Source organism: Harmonia axyridis, chromosome 3 (assembly GCF_914767665.1).
Source record: "Harmonia axyridis chromosome 3, icHarAxyr1.1, whole genome shotgun sequence".
NCBI classification, from domain to species: Eukaryota; Metazoa; Arthropoda; class Insecta; order Coleoptera; family Coccinellidae; genus Harmonia; species Harmonia axyridis.
In genome coordinates this window covers 16,233,185-16,254,245 of record NC_059503.1, presented here as the reverse complement: position 1 = coordinate 16,254,245, position 21,061 = coordinate 16,233,185, and the positions used below count along the sequence as shown (strand labels likewise).

The following is a 21,061-nucleotide window of genomic DNA, read 5'->3' as shown; positions in this document are numbered from 1 at the left end:
TAATCTTGGTGAATCGGAAAGAATAGGAAAGGAAAAAAGTGTTTCTTTTGATCTCAGAAATTTTCGGTTGAAATATATGTACAAGTCAAAAAATGCACCTGGATGCAAGATACGGACTCGAAACCTCATCATGTTTTAGATCAGAGTTTGATCTTCAAAAAACGTTTGAATTTGAATTTGAGGTGTCTGTGACAAATATTTCAGGAGACAACGATTTTCGTATAGAGATTCAATTCTTATTGTTCATACCATTATTCCAATGGATAGATATGGTTACGTTATCAAAAAATACCTGTTGGGCGACTAGTCTATTATTTCAGAAATTATAAGTTATAAACATAAATTTTCAAAAAAAAAATATAATTTTCTGTAGGCTGCCACAACTCCTGGACGCAAGATATGAACTTAAAACCTCATCATATTTTAGAGGTTGATCTCTATTTGAGGTATCTTAGGAGATATAACGATTTTTATGTAGAAATTCAATTTTTACGGTTTTTTTTCCAAATTTTGAACTCCGTTTTTTCCTCAACTTTGATACCTACGGAAAATCCGTGAACGATGTTAGAATTGGCAATACCTACGTAGCCAAATTCCGTACTCGTCAAAAATTTTTATGTCGAAAAATTGGACTTGAATTTACAAAACCTAGACCTTAAAAGATTTGAGAAAAGTGAAAGTAGTATTTGAGGGGTTTGTGAAATAAATTTAAGAAGATATAACGATTTTTGTATAGATATTCAAGTTTATTGTTTTTTCCAAACTTCCAATTCAGTTTCCTCTCAAACTGTGAGGTCTACCAAAAAACAGTACGCGGTGTTAGAATTGGCGATCCCTATGTAGCCAAATGTCATTCTCGCTCTGAAATTTTCATATCGAAAAATTTCACTCGAATTTGCTACCTCAAAAAATGTACTTATCTTACTCCACAGAAGTTGAGAATAATAATATTGATATAAAAAACACAGTTTATTGAAGAGTAATTACAAAGATGTTATACTAGATATCTTATAATTCAAAAAAATGTACAATAAAATATAATCATTGAATGGAAACAAAAATTAGATATCCCTGTTATCCTTTTAATCTACCTACTTTCATCGAATCTCCCATAAAAAGTCTCGAAAAAATTAACAGATAGTACAGGTATTGAAATATTTTACATCTAAATAAAACGAACAAAAATATTTCGAGTCGACAGAATGATGGAGATTCAGAATATCAGTTCGGTAAAATAATTAAAAGACTAACACTGCAGCTAGAATCACTTCTCGTAAATTATGAAACAAATGAACAGTTCCATTATCTGGTCTTCATTCCTTTCTGTTCTTCATCTGAAATTCAAAATATATTTGTATAAATATAAGCTGGTTCAAATATGCGACTCATATTGTGTTTTCTGACAAATAATTATTTGTTGATGTCAATCATATGAATTATCAGTAATTATTAATTATTAATGATGCTCTAACTAATAGTAGAGCAAAGTGAAATTATGTAACTGTAATGGATTAATACAGGGATTAAACGCCATAAAAAAGTGTATTTAGCTTAAAGAATGTTAGTTATGCAAATGACTGAGAAAGAGAGCAGATTATATTTTTTTTTAATTTTTCACAACATCTTTTATGTCTAAAACGAGAGCCATGAAGTGACTTTGACTATCATTGATAAACTCTCATCATAGATATCCTCTATTCACAATTGAGCATTATACTACTGATCACAAAATATGCTGTACCAAGACAGTATCTAAAATATAGTCATCTCAAAATTTTGTTGTTATAGAATCTTCAGGACTTCAGATATTAATCTATATTAATATAGATGATACTCTGATACAAAACCTACCTTTGTTCGTTTTGACATAGTTATTGTAGTAGAACATTCCGAAAAGATAAAAGAAATAGCAAGCTTGAGTAACAGCTGCCAAGCCAATTATAGATGGCAACGGACATGATCTGCTTAAAGTTGGAAGGTACATGATGAACACGAAAACAAATTGCACCTGAAACATGATAATAACGATAAAATTATTTCAAATCACTGATACCTTAACTGAAAATACGGTAAATTTCACACTACAGTCTAACCCTACACAAAATATCTCCACACACGAAGGAAACGAGAGTTCTATTGCATGAATGCAAGAGCTCAAGAGCTCCTGATTCGACCTCACTGCTTCCCTCATTTTTTAAGATTTTATATGCACTCAATGTAACACCTAGGTCGCTATGTTGTAATTGAAATCATCACTTGGAGAATTGGCTCTGGTTGAAGAAACTCTCCCCATTTTACTTATGAATTGATAAATTGTACATTGAGTTCTGTTTATGGTCTGGCTTGTTATGTTGAAAAATCATTATTTTTCTCGAATAATTGAACTTAAAAGATTGTAAGTAGTCACACTGTATAATGAACCAAATGTAACAGCACCAAAGAAAAATGCTATTGATAGTATCTCATATTTATGACTGTTTACACATCTTGATCACTCAGCATAGTGTCGATTTTACTCAGGAAAAGGTTTCATATTTGTTCAACAATGGAGAACAAATATGAGTTTTCAGGGGCCTCTAGCGTCAAAAAAAAACCTATGGAAAAATTGTGTCCTATTGAATTTTGGACTATTACAAATCAAAAATTCAGCCAATTTGGAGGACACTTTCCCTGATAAAGTGTGATATTCCCTTCAATTTGGAAAATCCATAACGTAACCTGTGGAATTTTCAGGGGAGTTGAGATTTTAAATCAAGACTGCGTCCAAAAGTTGATCATCGATATAATAAAACAAAATTAGGTAATACTCACCAATTGTAATTGCGTAACGAATTTCTTGACAGAGATATTAGTTTTGTAACTAGGATCGTATGCTGTTAAAAGATAGTAGCTGTACATGACAGTATGGGTGAAGGAATTGGCTAGTCCAAAGTAAGCACAATGCCCACCTGGTGCCATTTTGATGGCCAACCAAGACAGAAATACCATAATTGTATGGTGGTACAAATGTAGGTAACTCACTTGTCGCCAACTTTTCTTCAATACAAAGAAGACCTGAAATGTACATAAATGAGATCTTATATACAGGGTGATTTTCCGCGATGACAAATTAGACGTTCAAGGGAAGCCAATCTGAAAATTTTTGACAATGATTTTTCTCCCTACAATATTTTCAGATCTCCACAACTTCTTCAAAACAGACAACTACTTCCCTATTTCGAATGGCACACCTGGTATATTGGTGCTTCATTGGATAGCTTATTTGAGGACAAGTTCAGCAATATGCCATTACTTGGCTGAATACTCAAGTTGTAGATCTCTGTATCTATTTAAGGGATAAAATTCATTTTCTCAACCTCCAAAATGCAAATTTTCTGCATAAAATAATGTTCAGTTTTCCAAAGGCGTCTAATAGGCCATTTTCGTGAATCACCCTGTATGACTTCGAATCACGATGAGATGATTGGAGTGTTTTCGATTTGTATGCGAACACTTACAGTATCTAGCAGATCAGATATTTTCAACCAATAGTAAAACTTGGTCAGAAAGAGGCTATATCTTGCAAGGTCACTGTCAGATGAATCCAGATCGAGGCAAAAGTAGGATCCAGTCATCCTCATTACCACCGAAATAACCTGAATTTAAAGATCAATTTTAATTCCTGTTTTTTTTTTCAATAAAAGAAACAAAAACCAAAATTGAAGAATGCGATCAATATGGTTGTATGAAATAATAATAAGTTAATAAACTGCGATTCATCCAGAAAAATCAGCTGTATATCAAACAATTCTAGAAAATAATTGGAATTTACAATTAGTCCCAATGAAAATGAAAGTACTAAATGATTTCTATGTCACATTCATTTCATTGTCATCATAAAATTCAATGATTACTTACCTGATGCATGAAATAAAAATTTGCAATCACTTGAATGGCATCAAAAGTCATAATAAAATGCTTGATGTTGTAAGGTTTTTTCTTTTTCATGAACCAAGGTCCTAATTTTGTCACAGCCAGAACATAAATGAGCATTATCATAAGGGGTTGCCATATTCTGTATGAACCTTTTACTCTTATATCTGGAAAGTTAATCAAATGATTGATATTTAAAGAGAACAACCGAAGATAGATTTTCTGATTTGGTTGGTAGTAATTATGGGTGAAAAATGTGCGATTGATTATATATAGAAGGGTCATTATTGAATATTTCAGATGAATGATCTGTCCTGGCAAATCAGAAGCTAGATAATGTTTTAATAGACAATATTTCAGTTTCGAGTACTGTAAAAAATTTCATGAATTTCCTTTGATTATTTGATGGAAAAGATTTAATTGATGGTATAATAAGCCAAAACTGAGTTTTTTTGTTAATTATCTATCTCTTAGGTAATAATACTTTTATTTCCATAAATGATAGAAAAAACAATTGAAACCGAATGAATTGGTGTTCAGTTCTCCAACAGCACAGTTTGATCACTAAATTGAAATTTTCATCTCACCATCAAGAAAATTATATTTCATTACTCACCACCATTGAACTCGATGATATCGTCTATGATTTGGGGTAACATCGTCGTTCAATTTAGATCTAAATACATTCAAACTAACACACTGAAATATAAAAACAATACTAATCAAAATCATAAAACAAAATTGGGGTGGGGATGTTCGCGCTAATTTCAATAATAAATAATGGGTGAATCGATTATATAATAGTATGTTTTTCAATTAAACAATCTCAAATGGTTTGTTGAGATTGCGTCATTAAAAGTTAATTGAGATCAAAAATTTTCATGAACAAGAGTTCGCTCTCAACTATAATGAGTCTGATATTATATTTCTTTCTTATAAAGAAACATTGTAATTTTCGTATGAAATTTAAATCATTCCACTTCCTTAGATTATTAACTACTCATAAGAAAAAACTACTGCTATAATATTCAGCACGATTTGAGCTGGTGGGTATTCGTTTTTAATTTTACTCGACTATGAATTCGTTTTAAACATCGTGCAAAATTTCATGTTGAATGCTCAATCAGAATAATATCGAATGAAAAAAATGTCGAAAGAACTTTAACCAGTATTTTTGTGGCCACAACCTTTAAATTTTTTCAGTTCAATGCAAACTGTTACGTCGATAGCATAACCAGTAACATAAAAAATTAAAGAGGAATATGTTTAATAAACTATTATTATTATTATTATTATCTGAATAAAATTCCCCAATATTTACGTGGCCACGACACTGACGAAGTTGAGTTTTTGAATATAAACTTCAAATTTCAAGCTCTATGCAAACTTTCAAACTGATCAAATCATCAGAGCAATAAAAATTTCCAGAAGAAAAATGGAATAGAATACCCTATACTTCCGTGACCATAAAACCAAGCTTGAGATTTTGAAGGTTGATATGAAATATCAATCGCAAGCTCTGTGCCAAATTTCAACCTACTCACATCATCAGAACCATAAAAAATTTAAGAAGATCATTTGATAAAATACTTATTACTAAAAACTCAATTTTTTCGTGATTCAATCAGGTTGATATTTTTCGATGTAGGTGACAATGTCTCATTGAAATTGGGTAATTATTTCAAGATGAATTGAGAGGTAAGTATTTCATTTTCAAAGCACATATCGCAGGAACCATCTTTCCTATGCAAATGTAAGGGTTTGGTCGGTGTAGGGAGATAAATTGATATGATGTCAAAAAATATGCTCTTGAAAAACAAAATCAGTGGGTGCCAATGATTTAACGAAATTTTAATTTCTCTACCCGAAAAGACCTCTGCTCTCTTTCCATTTTGAAACCGAGTATACAATATTTGGCATCATTAAAACTCTGGCCTCAATTAAAATAATGTAGTATTGATCCAAATAAATGCAGTAATGAATATACTGAAATATACCTATCATACGCTTACTAGGGAACTCAAATCTACCCCGGTATTATTTTTGAAAATCCTTTTCAATATTTTTTTAGTTAGCCTCAGATTCAAGCCCTGAATTGAAATATTCATTATTTGATTTCATTCATATGAGTTGCAATATTCTGTAAAATAAAAAAGACGAAGATTATTTCTAATTCAATAAAAAAAGTCATACCTTCGAATTCATCACTTCGCAGAAAAATAAAAACTTTCATGGATTTGCTGTGTCATATCACAAATATCTTACTCCTTTTTTTTTAAACACGATATCGATTCGAAACAATGAGAATACTTTATGATACCTCTTTTATTTTAGAGTTTTTTTATTGATGATTCAGGTGACTAATAACAATAAAATCAGAAATTATGTTGTAATAAATGGGATAATTATTCTTATAATCACTGATTATCGTTGAATTGGTTAATTTCGTACATAATTAGGTGTCCCACATAATTTTAAATGAAAGCTAGGTAGTAGAACGGGTTAATTTTTGAAAAATTATCCAGAATCGGATCTATGATTTCCAAATGCTAAAAATCAAGAGGATGTAGAATGATGTATCTGAGTGAGTTTGAGAATGCGATAGGTTTGAGTTAGTAGGATTTCTCGTTTGAATTTTTTATTGGTAGCTTATTCGAGAATCTGAATACATCTAATTGATTTCAAAGGATATAATTTTGATCCAAATTTAGGAGACGTAAAATTGATATGAAGAAAAATTTCTGCTGATGTTTTGTTGATTTAGTTAGTATCACTCACAAATTTCACAAAGCAGCATCATCTACTAGAACTGAACCATATCTCGTCACCCTACCGTTAACACTGTATTTTTGAATATGCAATAACTACTGCACAGCAATAAATGTTGATCTTCATACGAATATGATTTGAATAATCAAAAATGCAAAAAACTATTTGAACTGAAAACGTAGTAAACTTGTTGATATGCAATTGACCCACAAAGTATCCAGATCACAATACTTCATTGTTGATCTATGTATGTAAGTAGTGCATTTGACTTAATTAATTTCTGAATGTTGTACGATAATTGACCAATATAAGAGCCAGTGAATTTGTGAAGAAGAATTGAATACCGTGATCAATTCATCAGTATTTTACTCATGACGTTGGCAGAGCAAAAATACGTCAAAAGGAACTGGGCGCATCTATTATTGTTACTATTTCCATGCTATTGATAAATTAATTCAGTAGGATTCCGACAGCAATTCAACCAATGATGAACCAACAGGGTTCAATGAAAAATTTAAGAGAGGGTTGGTAATCTATAAAATATTTCCTTCAGTAGTCAGACATTCGTCTCGAGAAAATAAACATTTGACCGAATGATTAAGGACTTATTGGAGCATATTCTCTGATCAGTTCTTTTGATTGATTTATTTATAAATTTCAGATTTTTTCATTATGATTCCATGATAGATATAATAATAAATGGCAGGAGTTTTTAGCCATTTGACTTTTTCATTTCGGTATCGGAACTATCTATTACTTTTTTTTCTTAGCTCCTTCTCTTGTTTATTGAAAGTGAGAAAAAAAATGTTATTCGGAATAATTTATGTCTTCTCGATATACAAAAAATATTTCTAAAATACAATTATTTCTAGTGATGCTTTTCGAAATATTCGTTATGAAACTTGTTCAATATTTCTGTAGACTAATATTATCCGACTAATCGTTGATTCAGCCAAAAATGAAGATCTTCTATGTTCACTGCTTGCCCATACCAAGAGCAAACCCCACCTCAGCTGCAGTTTTTTTCGGAGGATTCTTCTTGTATTTCACCAGAAGTTCTCGTTTGAATTCTTTGAACTTCTTCATATTCTTGGTGTTTTGAGATTCTCTCCAAGGCGGTCTCGATTTCTTCAGTTGTAGACCCCAATGAATAGTGAATATTGGTGAGAGGACATAGAATTGATATCCGGCTAAAAACATCTCGTATACCTGCAATAAAATTTATTGGATTGTATTTTCATAGAAAACCAAACTATTACACAATGATTTATTGTTTCCTGAGTATTCAAAGATAGGTAGGAAAGAACGTTGGTGAGAACCATAGAGTAATAAATATAGATAGAGGGAGTATACGCAATTTTTTCATGTCTCCAACATGGTTAGATTACGTTGTCGGATCGTGATATATATTCAAATCCACAATTTCACTATATTGTTATGAATTAATATATTGAATGAAATATATTTATTTGAGTGATTCCCGATTAAATATGCAAATTTCAATAATTGGAATCCAATATTTTTTCTAATTGTCGAATTTATATATAATAAGCAGAATATTTATTATTTTCTGTATCTACCTGCTGAAATCCAAGGTTTGGCAACTTTAGCTCTCCTAATGTCATCGGTTGTTCCACGTCGTTTGGCGCTCTTGAATTTTCTTTTCTGAATTTTTTATATATTTAGGTATTTATTCCAACATATTTTTAGTTTATATGAAACGTTGATTCACTCTGAAAAACTCGCGAATTGAGTGAAATATCGTATCACTAATATGTTTTCATTTCCGCGAGCTTCATGTCAAATTTGAAAGTTCATGTTGGGGACAAAATTTGCTTACTTAAATTATATATGCTCCCTCTATCTATGTTTATTACTCTGAGGTGAGAACTGACCATTTGACAATAATCATTGGGAACTGTACTGGGTGTTCAAAATTAGACGATGATGAGTAATTCAAACATTATTATAGGGCTTATTCCAAATGGCACAACCTATATTTTATTTTTTTATCAGGTAGCAAATTTTAAAAATTTGAAAAATGATTGAGGACGAGTTCGTCCAATTTATTATCATTATTTTTTGATTTTTTTTCTATGTCGAATGAACCCAATACTGATGTTTGGATAATTAATCGTCTCATTTTGAACATTCTGTAGAGTTTCCAATGATTATCAAAAAGTCAGTACTCCCGTTTCAGTATTCACTTTCAAAATCTCATCGAATTAAATATATACATTTATTATTATTGGATTCTTACAATGAACCTACATTTATGAAAAATATAAATATCTCAAAATCAATATGCTTATGAAACTTCAAACAAATTTGTGTTAATTTATTTCCCAAATGCAATCTGAAAATTCAATCAAAAACAGGATATTCCATAACAAGAACATAGGTATGTTTTGTCATTCACACTTTTTTGTTACACCCATTGTATTTCCAAACAATTCGAGAATGTCGAAACAAAAATCGAAAATTTCAGCGCTCAACCGTAATAGAGGTTGATAGTGGAAAAATGAAATTATTTTCAGATTTTACCTATATTAATTTAAATGATCTACATTGTGCCTGATTTCCAATTGTATACAATAATTGTCTTTGTCTCCATTCACCAACTTTTCCTAGCTTCATTAAAAAATAATACATATATGCATTCGCATTGTCACTCGAACGTTGCAATACCTTTCAAAGGTAAACACGCGTGATTAATTTATTTCTTTTAGGAAAGCCATCTATTTTGGTCATGTATTCTTCCGTGAAGTTTCGGTGGAAATAACACCTACTCTACTTCTGACTCATAGCATATTATACAGGGTGGCCACTTTTTCAATGGGATTGTATTGGTAACTTTTAAACCATAAGAGTTAGAAGGTCGCTCAAATGGAGAAAAAGTTGCATGCATAGAAGCATTATCAAGCAGTTCAAACAAATCGAGATTATCAGGGCCGGTTATTGAGATATCATAAGAAAAGTAAATTCTGTCATGTTGATTTTTCTTTTTTTCCCACTTTATTTCGAATATTAACAAAAAATGTTACAGGAATTTTTTATTCGACAGTAAATTTTTCTCAATTTGACGTAATCAGATTTCGCATCCAACGTTTCGTGCTCTCTGGGCCACCCTCAACCTCATTTTTTTCAATACGGACCTGTATATTTTATGACACTTTTCAAAATAACTTTAAACGCTGAATTCAACATATATATCATACAATGTCATTCAAAGTAGATTTTCAGGTGATTTTGACCCTTATCCAAATTTCTTTGGGTCGGATCTGTATTACATTTAGGTACCTATAGTTTAATTAACAACATGCAATACATTTCGATGAGAAAATCAACTTATTCATCTTGAACTAAATGGAACATATCAGAATCAAATCAAGAAACAAGCTAGTGTTCTGAGCATTTTTGAATGAAACATATATCTATAATTTCTATCTGTAAAAGTATGAGAGAAAAAATGAGAGATGCTAATTTTATGATACACTAATGAAACTTGTTAACAAAATTTCGCTGCTTCTTCCATTTTGTTACTTTTGTGACTTTGATCGCTAAGTCTACACCAAAGTTTTAAATTTCAATAAATTCCAAAAAGTTCTTTTCCCTTTCAAATTTTCCATTTTGCTGATTGAGATTGAATCCATTTACCTGTGTGTTTCGGGTATAACCATATCCTACAAATCTTTCATCATGAGGAGGGACAGTATCCTTAGCGACGTAAAAAGGCTCATACAAAAATTCGAAATTGGTAACTTGATGATTTATGTGAACATTCGGACCATCAGTTCTTGAATCCTGCCATCTGTAGATAAGAAGAAAAATGCTGTTTAGAATAAAATTACCACCAGACTTCAATGCATTCATTGAACTTTGATGACCACACTAACGTATTTGCATTTCATAGGTTCTAGTAGTATGCGTAATATGTTCATGATGCAATCGAATATAACTCATTCATGCTCAACATTATTGAAAAATTTCATACTTTGCTGCAGTTCTTGAGATTTACGAAAAAATGCAAAGATTTATTATAGAAAATAATCAATTAATCTAGTTATTACAATAATCCAAAATAAATCTTTTGTATTTCGTGAATATGAATTTCTTGAAATTTCATTTCTTTATTTTTCGCAGTAAAACTTCATGGATCGCAGACACGAGGATCATTATGATAATATATCTGATTTTGTGCCAAATTTCATAGAAATAGCTTGATTTTTTCCTGAAAAATTTCAACGATTCATTATTAGAAGTGATATACCTACCATATTTAGAGTTATTCTCCATCAACGAATTCGATTATTGATGGTGCCCTATACAGAGGGCCTAAACTACTTACTTAAACGTGATATTCATTTCCTAAGCATTCTTGTGAAAAATGCAAAATAATGTTTATAACTTCAACACGCATCGATTATTAGAAGTACAAATATCTAGAAAACGGTTTCTAATAGCGACTTGTTACAAGGATAGATTTTTACGTAGAGGAATAAACTGTGCTAGAAGTACGCTCAAAAAAGTTATGATTCTCCATAAAAAAAAGATAAATGGCTCTTCGTGTAAATAAGAGCAATGATAACATCAAGTTCGAATTCGACACACCTCAAAAAAACCCCAAAAATATCAATTTTCTTTCAATTATGGTCATATTTCGTAAGTTATTCAGAAATAACGAAAATAAAAATGAAATTTCAACACCTTATATCTTGGAAAGGAAGCCTTTTCAGACATAATAATATATCTATTTAGACAATTCATATGAGAATCTTCTGAAGATTCACCTCCCGAAGCTTGTCAAAGTACTTTTGAACAACCCGGTATAATGACTATTGATCGAACAAATCTGTGGTTCTTACCTGGTGAAATTGGTTGCGAACTGATTGTAAATGAATACTTTCTGGTGAAAAGGTCTTGCGAGACCTTTATCGGCCAATCTCAGCAAGTCAGACTTGTTTGGAGGGAATCGTACTCTTTCATCCAATTCGAAAGTAGGAATCACAAAAGCACATAGCTTATTTCCACAGTGATCGCTCTCAAGGAATCCATCCAAGAGTTGAGCCATTCCATAGCTTGGAATGATATCTATGTCTGTCAAAAATACGTAATCGCTTTGGCAGTTCTTCCTTGCCAAATTCCTCAAATGGTTCTGGGGATAAATAACTTGGTTTTTCCATCTCATGAGTTTTTTCCTATCTTTGATTCTGCTGAGCTGCAAGAGTAAACCATATGGGTTGTCGCAGTCTAATTTACTAAGAAGGCTAGAATTTATGTGTAAGTTCGTTGGTGCGTTGTTTTGAGGGAAAGCGAAGTGAAAATTAACTTTTTCCTTGACTTTCGGGAAACATTCTCTGAGGTATGTGCTGTAGAGAAGTAGATTGTTGAATTCTTCGTCTCCAGATCCAAATGCTGCTAAAGATATCGGACCATCCCAGTGGTTTGCCACCTGAATTATTGAGTATAATTTGTCCAAGGAGCTTTGAGTGGCCAAACATGTTTTGTGCTTCTTACTCAGATTCGTGTATTGAGTTCCCAAAAATACGTTATCGAAAAACTTGTACTCTAATTTATTATCCCAACGACCAAGTCTAACATCGAATGGACTTTGAAGTTTTCCAGTCGCTAGGGTAACATTGCTTGTTATTACTCTTGTTGTCAGTCTCTGAAAATCTCTTCTTGGTGTTATTATTGCTCTGGGACATTCATGTTCTCGATTCAGTTTGAATGCCAGGAAAATATTATAGAAGGTGAGGGCTAACACAGTGATAACACTCAAGTTCCATATTCGACATATTCTCTGAAAAAAATTAGAAAAATAATTAATAATATCGATGAAATTGCCTAAAGATTAAAATTTTCAGAAAATGTAAGATTTTATTTAGCTACTATTAGCACTAAACTATGTTGATCTTTTTCTCAAATCATAATTTTGTAGAAATAGAATTGATATCGAAGACGTATTGAGAAATACATAATATATAATAGATATAAATTGATATAAGGTGATCCTACACATACTAAGATTTAATTTTGGAATACTTCATGTTAACAATAACATACAATTCGTCTTTTGCGTACACATTATCAATGTCAATAATAACATCGAGAGACTATCAATCGAGACTAGGTATTTTTGAAGGTATATTTAACGAAAAAATTTAGTAGTTACTTGAGAACTATATAGTTGATTATTAAGTGCATAACTTAACTCTTCTGTTTGGTATATTTCTTCAATAAGAGAATGTTTTATTCATACCAACCAAAATTAAAAATAGAATATCCGCTATTGAATTGAAGAATTACCATATTTCTAATGATCCCATAACATAAGCATGATTTCAATTATGTCTTTTGAACAGGAACATAAAAGTATTAAACTTTTGGTGGAAAATATAATCAAATCTGACGTTTCTTCACATCGTATCTCAACAAAGATTGCAATCAATTATCAACATTGACAACATTCACAATATACTCACATAAGTCATTGAGAATGCAAAACTTTATCACATTGGTTAGATTCGGTAATCACATTGCGGTAACTTCCTTCAATTTTTCTGTTTGTTATCATTCGGTACTGGCATTTTTATATTTATATGTAATATCAATCAGGAAAACTGTAAGCATTGCATGTATTTTCACCAACATGTCCGAAATTAGTCTAGATGTCTTGGTTCATAGGCGACTGCGTGCCCTTATCGATTGGTGTATGCGTAGAGATAGCATTTTAGATATAGCGCCAATTCTTACACATCTGCCTTATTAAGAAAAATTCAAAAATTAAGTTTATGTTAAAAAGTCGAAATGAAGAAAAGCAGAATTATATGAACGAGAATTAATTATAAATAGATATATTATTTATGGAAAATACACAATACAATGATGTGCATCTCACAGAGGCAATCGAGTTGCCTGTTTCTCAGCTCGATTGAAATCAACCATATTATAGATACAGGGTGTTTCATTGGGAAACGGAAATAGTTCACAGGTGCATAGGTGGCACCAAGGCGGATCTGGAGATACCCCATTTATTGGGTCTTACTGTCTTCGTAGCCGAGATACAGGGTGTTTTATGAATTTTGTTCGTTTCTTTCTGAGGCCATATCAAACGAACCACTTGTTATATTTTCTTCATATTTGGCAAATATGTTCCTAATTGAGAGCCCAAACGTATCACGCAATAACCGCCTTGAAAATCCAGATCCGTTTTAACAGAAAATTATGAATCTTTTGAATCCTCGAAACAACACCCTGTACATCGGAATTTTGAAAATCTGTTTCAATATTCGGAAACACCACTAAAAACTAGACTGAGATGTGTGTTTTACTGCACAAATTTCCAACGTAAAAGTGAAGTTTTTGAGAACTTGGATACCTGAAAATGGTTTGAAATGACTTTTAACAATGAATTATCAAAAATATTACTTTTGTAATTGATTTTCACATTGGTTTTACTTTTTATAGCTGCATACCATTTCAGTTTTTATCTTTCAGTTACTCTCTCGTCGTTTCTCATTACTGCACAAATTTTCGACGTAAACGTGAAGTTTTTAAGAATTTGGTTTGCTGGAAGTGGATTATTATGTCTGGGGACACTTGAAATCGTTAGTGTATTCCTCTGAAATCAATACTCGGGATCAGCTTATCAGCTTGGTGCCACCTACGCACTCGTGAAATATTTCCGTTTCCCAATGAAACACTCTGTATTATAATTATACATGTTCATTATCATTAAAATTTATGTCTAATATTTTATTCGCAGGTCTTCCAAACTTTCAGGACTCTAATGTATATTTTGAGAGCTAAGTAACTCCATCAAAAAACGTCGAGTGAAGTTATATCCGGTGACTTAGCCGTCTATGGTACTTGTATAATACATTCAATGTAAATGAGACATCCAGTAGACCTTCTGTTCAAAAATTTTAGGATTTGACTTGCATTATGAGCATTCAGCCTGCTGCACGTATTTTTCCCCATTCAAGTTGCTATTAATTAAAAAAGGCCTTATTCACAAAAAAATTGCCCATACGAGTAGTTTTTTGGGATATTGAATGCTAAATATTACGATCAAATGTTTATCTTCAGGAGAATAATATCAGGCTACAATTGTTCAGGTAGGAGACTTTCACTATTTGTAGAAGGGAACAGAAGAAAATCTTGTCGATCTCCGTTTGACATGATGCTTGATGCATTTCTTTCTAATACATCGTTATCACACCCTGAGATATAAGAAGTGCCAACTCTTGTAGGATTGATTATAATGGTGTTTTAATAACTCAATTTATATCAGGAAAAATTCCTTTTCGATTTAATACTCCCTCGTGTTTCCTCTGTAATTATCGCTCAACTATCTAATGTATTTGATAAACAACACAATCACATTATCGTTGCTGTGACAGCGACAAAATCGATAACATCGAGCAAAGAACGCTTGAAATAGAGGTAATGATCGGTAAATGAAGAAATTTCTGTTTCTTGTCTTCTCGATAAATTATTGTTGTGATGTAATATAAACAAAGATATGCAATCTATTATTAGTTCGTAATTGTAGCAGAATCCTCAATTGGAAATAACATCACCGTAAAATTAGATATTTGTGTGCCAAATTGTGTTAACAAGATATTTAGCAGTCAGTGCAAAAATGATTACAATTCTGTCTTGGGCATGATAGATTATAAGTTCTTCCTTCAAAACGCATTGTTATTGAAGACCTTTGACTTCAGTGAGATATCTTCTTCGAACTCATTTAATGCTTGCTATATGTATAACTAGTACAAAACAACTCTGCTCGGAACTTTAGTTGACAAATCTGTCCATCATACTCGAACGTAGTGCTCTACGATCGATTTCTCAAAAACATTATTGTGATAAATCATGTTTCCTGTGGTTCTGTTTTTGTTCGTGTTTCTTGTTGCTGTTTCTTCGTTGCCGACAGAAACTTATAGACATGATTCGTTGGATTCGTTGAAGTTGGTACATGTGGTAAGTTTAAATTCAATAAATAATTATGATTCACTCCTCCATTATAATTCGCTTAGATCTGGCATATGAGTGGAATTTTTTTATAGGTGTGTTTTTAATTTAGAATAAATGAATAGGTGTTCTTATAATTCCAGTTCGTGAGGCACGGAGCGAGGTATCCTCAACGTTCAGAAATATATCCACATGATCCACATAAGTTTCTGCATGAGGACCTGGGACAATTAAACAAAGTGAGTATTCATAATTTATTTAAAGAATTATATAATTTTTCATGGCAACATAAATTTTATATCTTAATTGAATGTTGTTCCTAGTATAAAAATAACAATATTTATATTTTCTCTTCATAACATATTTCACCTAATTGATAGGAGTAACTCAAGACGCAGTTTTTTCGTTTTTTCGACCAGGTTATATCTCTGAGATCTATAAAATCCCATTTTTAATACTTTTTAAGACATACCAAAGTATTTGTTCGAAATGTTTCAATATTACTTGTTTTTGGATAATATTCGTTTGAATACTATTTCAAAAAAATCGTCCTTTAAAGGTGTGTTTATAAAAAGGGTCAATAAAAATGGGCTTGCACATTGAAAAATAACCAAAATATTTGAGATGGTTCATTTGAGCTGAAAAGTTGATTTTTGGCCAAAACGGTTCATCCAAACTTATTTTTTTCATTGTAAAGAGGCTTCCAAGACCTTTCCAATGAAGTATTACTCAATCCCTCTCCCTATTTAATTTTGAGGGGTCGGAGCGCCCCCTCTGAGGGGGTTCTTTTAAGTGCGGCGCCTATACAGCTGAACTGAGGCCCAGTGGCCCATTGCAAATATACAGATGTCCCCAAACAAAATTTTTCGAAGTGATTGGAAGAATTTTCCAATCACTATGGAGTAAGAACTATACGGGATGGCTCATCTGAGATGGAACACCCTGTATACTGACCTTTATAAATACCAGTCTGTGTCTCCAAATGCACAAATAGAGGTTTAATGACGAACGTTTAAATGTTCCTGAAATAAGGTCATTGTTCTTTTTTTTTTGGCCAAATGAAGGAAACACTGATGTTCAAAATATGGCCCTCCGAAATTGAATTATTGTGGAAAACAAATACTCTGTTGATCAACACAGTGATATGCCAAGAAAAAATAGAATTAGAGTAGGTACCTTATATCCACCCAATGTCAGGTATAATCAGCTCTTAAAAAATGTTGTTGACAAACGAAAAAATTTATGAAAAGTAGTTCCCAAAGTACCTCGGCGATCTCGTATCAGAAACTCTTTAGTCATTCCTCATTCTTCTTGATATTCTATGGTTCTGACTCCGATAATGATTTGAAATTGCTAAAAGTCACATCAATTGAAAATTTGTTTTATAATCTCTTTCAGCTCGGAAAAGTGAATTCCCACAAAGTCGGCAAATTCCTGAGAAAACGTTATGGTTCCTTTTTGGGGGATGCGTATCAATATGGAGTCGTCCGAGCCACTAGCACTTCCTTACCAAGAACTAAAATGACGGCTCTTTTAGTTCTCGCTGGTCTCTTTCCACCTACAGCATCAGAACGTTGGAGTGATGAAATTCCAAACTGGCAACCAGTACCTTACAATTATCTAGATGGACGCGATGACACGGTTAGTTGATAAAACTTTAAAACACTCCTATTATTTAAACTATGTTGTCACTTTCAGTGGTTGCAACGTCCAACGATGTACTGCCCGAGGTACAAAAAAGAGGTGGAAAAAGCACAGAATTCCCCTGAAGTCGAGAAACTACTAAAACAACATGCTAACACCTTGGACTACATTAAGAATAAGACTGGAAAGAATATCGGAGATCTAGAAACAGTTTTTAGGCTTTATCAACTCTTCAGTTCTGAAGACTCACTGAATTTGGAACTGCCAGGCTGGGCCACCCAAGTTTTTCCCTATTTCGTTCTTAATTTGACTTTGCAAAGATATATATTAGAGAACTCCAATAACTTACTCAAGAGATTGAGTGGTGGTAAGTGAATATGTAAGATTCCTTTATACCATTTCAAATAGACAGCTTGAAATTCCACCACTAAACTGATTCTTTGGTATTATTCATTACTGAACTGATAATTATTTAATTTTTTTCAGGACGAATGCTGAGCAAAGTAACAAAACACTGGAATGAAAAAATTAATGATGAGATATATCCCACTAATACAAAATTGTTACTCTTTTCAATCCACGAACATAACCTAGTAAATCTCATGTTTGCTTTAGGAATATTCAATTACGAATTTCCGAACTATTCTTCAGCCATTATTTTGGAACTTCATCAATTCAGGGCAAATGAGGAGTATTCAGTTCGAGTGAGTAGATTTTTTTTATTATGGTCATGTAGTATGGAATCTTCCAGCTTCGCCTCCTTTTTTTATTAGAGTTTATAAATATTGAAAGCTTTAGGGACAAAGTTGAAAAATAAATTGGAATGGGAACTAGAAGAAATCTAAATTAGTAGTTTATTTCAAGGAAACGTGCTGCCATTAGAGGTGAGAAAAGATAGACTCTTTTCATTTTCTACAGGCGTTTCTCCACCTATTAGTATGAAAAGACGAGAAAAAGGTGATTTTAACACCACGAAGGAAAAAGGAATGTACGCAGATATCTTTACTTTTGGGAACACCATTGGAAGAAAGATTTCTTGGATGCCAGGTGTGACGTCAACACGTTATTTGTTGCTGATGCTGCATCTTGCTTATGATCAAATACCCTCTGTTTTTGTTTGGTTCATCATTGGATCGGTTACTGAAGAGCGAAACCAATCTATTGCTTTTCACTTTCCAAAGCAGCACGTTGCTTTTTGGTAAACCCTTAGGGCCAGTTGCACCATTTGCCTAAATATTGATTAAAAATTTAAACATTGATTACTCTCTGATTTCTTAAGAGAAATCAGAAATTAATCGATGTTCAAATTTCAATCAATGTTTAGGCAAATGGTGCAACTGGCCTTTCGCCTTACTTTTTGCTAATCTGATGTTTCTGTTCTATATTTCTGAAAAATTTTGAAATTCAAATTATCAGTTATTTCCTATAGGGTTGAATAATGAGATGAGCGTAATTTCAATTACCTTTCCATATAATTTCTTTATGATATTATAATGCTTAAATTACAAGTATGAGGTTAGGTACTAATATTTTCCATTTTCAGATTCTTCATCTTGTAGATGTCAACAAACCACCTGAAGTAAGGAAATTGAAAGACTGTCACGAAATGTGTCCTATGAATATATTTTTGCGTTCGATTGATAATCTATTGCCAAGAAATTATACTCAGGAATGCGAATCTGAGCGTAGTTTAGATCGTCCAGAATGGAGACCACCTCCACATGGAAAACAGAGAGGTTGAAGGTCTCTATTCCCCTCAAAAAAGATTTGATGTAAAAAAAAGTAATTATCATTTAAATTCACATGTTTGCAAATATTTCAAATCAAATTATCCGAATTCTGATTTGAAACAATTTCCAGTTGTTGGAAGAAAACTAGGAAACTTGAAAAATACTTGAATGAAAAACACTTTCTCTAAATAATGTATCGTCTTTGTATTCCAGCATCTGGTCAGACTTCATCACATATTTGTATCTTCGACTACATAGGTTTCAATATATTTATTATCTATTTCATTATATTATAAGCTAGTCATAAATAATAATAATAACTGAATTTTTTTTAATTGATGATTTTTTGAAACACTTGAAGAACAAAACTCCAAATCTGCATAAAATATTGATTTTTCAACATTGAGTTCGAAAGTTTGGTTTCAGAATAATTACACATATTAAATCTCTCAAGGTCATTTCAAACGGATAATCTTCATCTGAAACATTTCATGTAGTATTCATTTCCTGCAAGTTTCTAGCATGAAGAACGAATTTTTATTTATTCAAAATGAAAAAATCCTTTATATAAGGAAATTTGAAGCAGACATTTTTGCGCTAAAGTCAGATATCATTAGGAACAACTAAAATATATTTCTCTCGAATTTTTTATTGGCATGATTATAAAATAAAGCAACAGCTTTCAACAGAACTATCTCACTCATTCATCTTCTAATCACAATTTCTAACATTTACAACTCTATTTACAATGATCCCATTTCATCAATAGGTATTCTATTGGTCTAATTATTATTCTTCAAGTTATTGCTGAAGATAGAGCTAATACACAACAACTTCTATTCACGGCAAAACAATAAAACAACAGTCACATTAATCTCAATAAGAATTGGAAACAAAATGGCATCCAGGAGTTATAAAATTATTGAATGCATTAAATTTCAAATTGAATTTTTTCAATTGGAATTCGTGTTCAACAGTGTAAGTACAAAAAATATTGTTGATTTTTCAGATAGATAGAGCAAAATATGAATGTTGTTTCAATTAAGTCATAAAAAAATGCAACTGAACATTGAAATATGTTCATTCCCAGCAAACACAAATACGTATCATAGACATAACATATATATTACAACGATCTATGTTACATAACAATGTAACATACACGCGCCTTTCTAGTACCGCTCAACGACCGCTCTATGTCCGCCTTCCGTTACATAACATGTAACAAAATTGCCATGTATCATGTACAGATCATGTAACATACATGATACATCGCTGGTATATTACATCTGTAATATTTATGGTACATCCTTTATGTATCATATACGTAGCTGTTACATTTCATGTAACATACATGATACATCGCTGGTATATTACATTTGTAATATTTATGGTACATCCTTTTTATGTAATATAAATATATACAGGCTGGCTCAGTTTTTTGTAGAATAACAGTTGTGAGAGTTTTCAGTTTTTAAGATGAAAACATAATATGAATATGGGTCGTAATTTCATAATAAGGAAGTTATATCGAGGTTGTTCAAGTTACCAGATTTATCAATAAAATCTTTAATTTTGAACAACCTGATGTCAATAACCTCCTTATGTTTTTGTGAATTTATTGACCTATAAAGTGACTATGACGCTTTCATCCTAAAAGTGAATACACCAAGTTACTCTACAAGAACTGGGCCAACCTATATATGGTTATATTACATAATATATACTCAGTAAAAAGTTCACCATGCAATATAAAAAAATTTATCCGTTCTATGTGATATAACCAAAAGAAATATATCTGCTACAAACAAGAGACATAAGAAAAATGTAATAGTTATCTGAATGTTTATATTACATATAGGTACTCAGAAGTAAATTCTCTATGCAATTCAAAAACAATACATACCTGTACAATTCTTTCTGGAGGAAAAACTAATCAAACTACATATAAAAAATCTAAATATGCCGACACCACACAAATTATGTTTTAGTGAATTTGTTGGAATTTTTTTCAATACCTTCCAAAC

At 31.9% G+C, this 21,061-nt stretch overlaps 3 protein-coding genes across 5 annotated transcripts; 1 reads left to right on the top strand and 2 right to left on the bottom strand.

The window, feature by feature from the left end:
• Positions 1 to 956: 956 nt before the first annotated feature.
• On the bottom strand, positions 957 to 6,840 carry LOC123677070 (elongation of very long chain fatty acids protein AAEL008004-like). Of its 2 annotated transcripts, none has more exons than XM_045613512.1 (7): positions 6,691 to 6,840; positions 4,529 to 4,611; positions 3,898 to 4,079; positions 3,498 to 3,635; positions 2,812 to 3,054; positions 1,852 to 2,008; positions 957 to 1,334 (listed from the first exon to the last, which is right to left on the bottom strand). In XM_045613512.1, the coding sequence occupies exons 2-7, from the start codon at positions 4,569 to 4,571 to the stop codon at positions 1,303 to 1,305; spliced, it is 795 nt and encodes a 264-aa protein (XP_045469468.1). In that variant the 5' UTR covers positions 4,572 to 4,611; positions 6,691 to 6,840; the 3' UTR covers positions 957 to 1,302. The 2 variants fall into 2 exon arrangements, with proteins under 2 accessions (XP_045469468.1, XP_045469469.1); XM_045613513.1 differs by lacking the exon at positions 6,691 to 6,840 and adding an exon at positions 6,106 to 6,540.
• Positions 6,841 to 7,490: 650 nt separating this feature from the next.
• On the bottom strand, positions 7,491 to 13,388 carry LOC123677068 (beta-1,4-glucuronyltransferase 1). 2 transcript variants are annotated; one of them, XM_045613510.1, is made up of 4 exons: positions 13,167 to 13,388; positions 11,547 to 12,484; positions 10,339 to 10,492; positions 7,491 to 7,890 (listed from the first exon to the last, which is right to left on the bottom strand). In XM_045613510.1, exons 1-4 carry the CDS (start codon positions 13,173 to 13,175, stop codon positions 7,657 to 7,659), a joined length of 1,335 nt encoding a protein of 444 aa, XP_045469466.1. In that variant the 5' UTR covers positions 13,176 to 13,388; the 3' UTR covers positions 7,491 to 7,656. The 2 variants fall into 2 exon arrangements, with proteins under 2 accessions (XP_045469466.1, XP_045469467.1); XM_045613511.1 differs by lacking the exon at positions 13,167 to 13,388 and adding an exon at positions 12,991 to 13,111.
• A 1,737-nt stretch (positions 13,389 to 15,125) lies between these two features.
• Positions 15,126 to 19,369, top strand: LOC123677067 (venom acid phosphatase Acph-1-like). The gene is made up of 6 exons (XM_045613509.1): positions 15,126 to 15,669; positions 15,804 to 15,899; positions 17,059 to 17,301; positions 17,359 to 17,671; positions 17,791 to 18,008; positions 18,848 to 19,369. The coding sequence occupies exons 1-6, from the start codon at positions 15,562 to 15,564 to the stop codon at positions 19,043 to 19,045; spliced, it is 1,176 nt and encodes a 391-aa protein (XP_045469465.1). The 5' UTR covers positions 15,126 to 15,561; the 3' UTR covers positions 19,046 to 19,369.
• The last annotated feature ends 1,692 nt before the right edge of the window (positions 19,370 to 21,061 follow it).